Source organism: Apteryx rowi, unplaced genomic scaffold (genome assembly GCF_003343035.1).
Source record: "Apteryx rowi isolate R43461 unplaced genomic scaffold, aptRow1 scaffold_401, whole genome shotgun sequence".
In the NCBI taxonomy this organism is placed as follows: domain Eukaryota; kingdom Metazoa; phylum Chordata; class Aves; order Apterygiformes; family Apterygidae; genus Apteryx; species Apteryx rowi.
Window position 1 is genome coordinate 345,803 of NW_020450542.1, and position 2,863 is coordinate 348,665.

The 2,863-nt window shown below is 54.5% G+C and overlaps 1 protein-coding gene across 1 annotated transcript in view; it reads left to right on the forward strand.

The window, feature by feature from the left end:
- Window positions 1-2,621, forward strand: part of NKX6-1 (NK6 homeobox 1) — an 18,665-nt gene extending 16,044 nt beyond the window's left edge. Inside the window, exons 2-3 of the mRNA XM_026075348.1 lie at window positions 653-790; window positions 2,318-2,621. Coding sequence (XP_025931133.1) covers window positions 770-790; window positions 2,318-2,569 — 273 coding nt within the window. The 5' untranslated portion in view covers window positions 653-769 and the 3' untranslated portion in view covers window positions 2,570-2,621. The remainder of the gene's footprint in view (window positions 1-652; window positions 791-2,317) is intronic.
- The last annotated feature ends 242 nt before the right edge of the window (window positions 2,622-2,863 follow it).

A 2,863-nucleotide genomic window follows, 5' to 3' on the forward strand; every position in this document is an offset into this window, starting at 1 on the left:
GAGCCGCCGCCGCTCGCCCGGCTCCCGCGCGGCCGCCGGGCCCGGCCCCAGCCCGCAGCCCCTGGAGGCCCCGGCCAACAGCCCCGTCCTCTCCTGTCGGGCATTTTTTTTTTTAAGTTTGTTGTGCTGTCTCTTTCCCTGTTGGTCGGCGCAAACCCGTGTAAAATGTCGGTTCTTTCTGGCAAAAAGAGGAGTCCTCCTCAGGGGAAAAACTCCTCGTTGCCATGTACTTCTACTTTATTTATTTATTTATTTATTTATTTTGTTGGGAAGTGTTGGAGCTGGCGATTTCTTTATTTTAGATGCACGCGCAAACTTTCCACAAGAAGGACTTTTTATAACCGCGAGCTTGCGTTGGTTTAAGCTTTTCGAGAAGAAAATATTGTTTGCCTGCTCAAGTGTTAGATCGCTAAAGGGGAAAAAAAAGAAAGGAAAAAAAAGAGGGAGGCAGGAGACTCGCAAGGCCATGCTTTTCTGGCAACAGTTTTGTTACAGATCCGTTCCCCCGTGGATAGAAAATCCCCTTTCCCCTGAGAGCCAGTTTTATAGTTAAGCACTTTTCCAAATAAATAGATTAACATATCTGTCCATGCCTTCCGTTTCTCTCCCCACCCCAGATCAAGGCTCAATTTTGCTGGATAAAGACGGAAAGAGAAAACATACAAGACCCACTTTTTCTGGCCAGCAGATTTTCGCCCTGGAAAAGACTTTTGAGCAGACGAAATATTTAGCGGGACCAGAGAGAGCCAGGCTAGCCTATTCACTGGGGATGACAGAGAGTCAAGTCAAGGTGAGATGATCATGTCAAACATTAGATAAGAGATTCAAGCCCACACATTGCTGGGCCTGGGAGGAGTGTGAAAAATGCATATACAAAGGCGCTTTGCTGTAAGTTATTGGCGAACAAAAGGGACCGGGCGCATGCCTTCGCAGTCGGGCTCGGCTTAAACGGCCGCATATGCTGGGCACACTCGCCATTATCGCACGAACAAAGCCGCTGAAAAATATTATTGCTAACGGGAGCTGCTGCAGAGATGCCTCCTGCCAGCCTATTTTCGGCGATACGGGCGCGCACAAACAGATAAATACGGGCTTAGCTGGCTACTGTTAGCGTTATCCTCGTGGAGCTGAAAAGAATATTTTAAACCGCACCTTCCTTTAAAAATCACATTTACAACCGCGGCGTGTTTAGGAGGAATGACACTGATGGTGTTTGCCGTGCTCCGAAAACAAGGTGGTTAAGCTGTAACATTTCTGGGTGTACCAGGCAAAAAAACGTTTAGCATCATCTGAGCGAGATTATTATTATTATTATTATTATTATTACTACTACTATTACTATTATTATTATTATTTTCGTTTTCCTTCTTTTTTCCCGGAGCCGCTGCCCGGGCCCCGTTTCCTAAGGGGGTGTTGAAGTTTTTCGGGCAGGAGGTAGGGAAGACCCCGCTGCTCCGGCGCAGCGCCGGCCCTGTCTGGCCCCACTGAGCGGCGGCGGAGCAGGCTCGCCCGGGCCTCGGGACAGGCGCTTCACCCGCTCCCTCCCGAGACGGCTGCTTTTAGTTCAGCGTCGAGATATGTCACGAGTGGGGTTTTGATGAGTTAAAAATCCAGGCCCCCGCGGACTGCTGCTGCGGCAGAAGCCGAGGATGCATTTGTTTAAACGGCACGGAGACGCCAGCAGTTTCGAGCGGGGCCTCTGCACGGCCCCTCGTCCTTTCGGGCTTATCTGGGCACCCTCACTTGTCACTGTAAATATGTCTAAACGGCCGTGAATAAATTATTACAGCCTGTGCAGTGAAAATATCTCCCCCCCCCTCCCCGCACTGCCCTTTGGAAGAATAAATATATATAACGGGGCAGGGGACATCAGAGCAGGATTCAGTGTAAAGTGTTTATTTTCACATAGGGGCAGGATTAGAGGGCCGTGTGCTCAGGCCTGCAGCGTCCGTCCGGGGTGGTTTTTTTTGTTTTGTACTTTCTTTTTTTTGGACGGCTGCGTTAATGCTTGCTGTAGCTCAAGCGAACTTTTCTTTCCCGCGCGTGTTGGGGGTGGGGGGAAAGTATTTTGCATCGCACTACTCGCGACGTCTTTTTTTGGGGGGGGGAGGCGGAGACAGAAGTTCGCACGGCGAAAACGTGTTTCTCAGTCTAGCTTCTCACCTCCCTGCAAAAGCGTTTTCCGCTTAAAAATCGCGAGCCGCTGAAATGCGGGGTGGGGGGAGGCGGGCGGGAAGGCGGCGCGGCCCGGGGCAGCGGCGCGGCGGCGGGTGCCGGTGCCGGTGCCGGTGCCAGTGACGGCGCGGCGGGGCGGCAGGTGTGGTTCCAGAACCGGCGGACCAAGTGGCGGAAGAAGCACGCGGCGGAGATGGCCACGGCCAAGAAGAAGCAGGACTCGGAGACGGAGCGGCTGAAGGGCGCCTCGGACAACGAGGAGGAGGACGACGACTACAACAAGCCGCTCGACCCCAACTCGGACGACGAGAAGATCGCGCAGCTGCTCAAGAAACACAAGCCGGGCGGCGGCGGGCTGCTGCTGCCCGCGGCCGAGGGCGAGGCCTCCGCCTAGCCCCGACGTGCACAGAGCTATTTTTCTAGAGCGGGCGGGCGGCCCTGCGCGCCCCGCGGCCCCCGGCGCCTCCTGTCAGTGCGGGGCGGCGTCGGGGCGGCGGCGTCGCGATCCCCGCAGCCCGCCCGGGGGCCCGGCCACCTGTTGGAGGCTCTTTGTAAATAAACCGTGAGTCACACTGACTAGAGACGTTCCTTGACTGTGAATATTTAAAATGTAAAATACCTTCTTTTTTTGTATAGAAAGGGCCGCTTCCGTCGGTCCCGGCGCCCCCCCGGCCCCCCCCGGCCCACT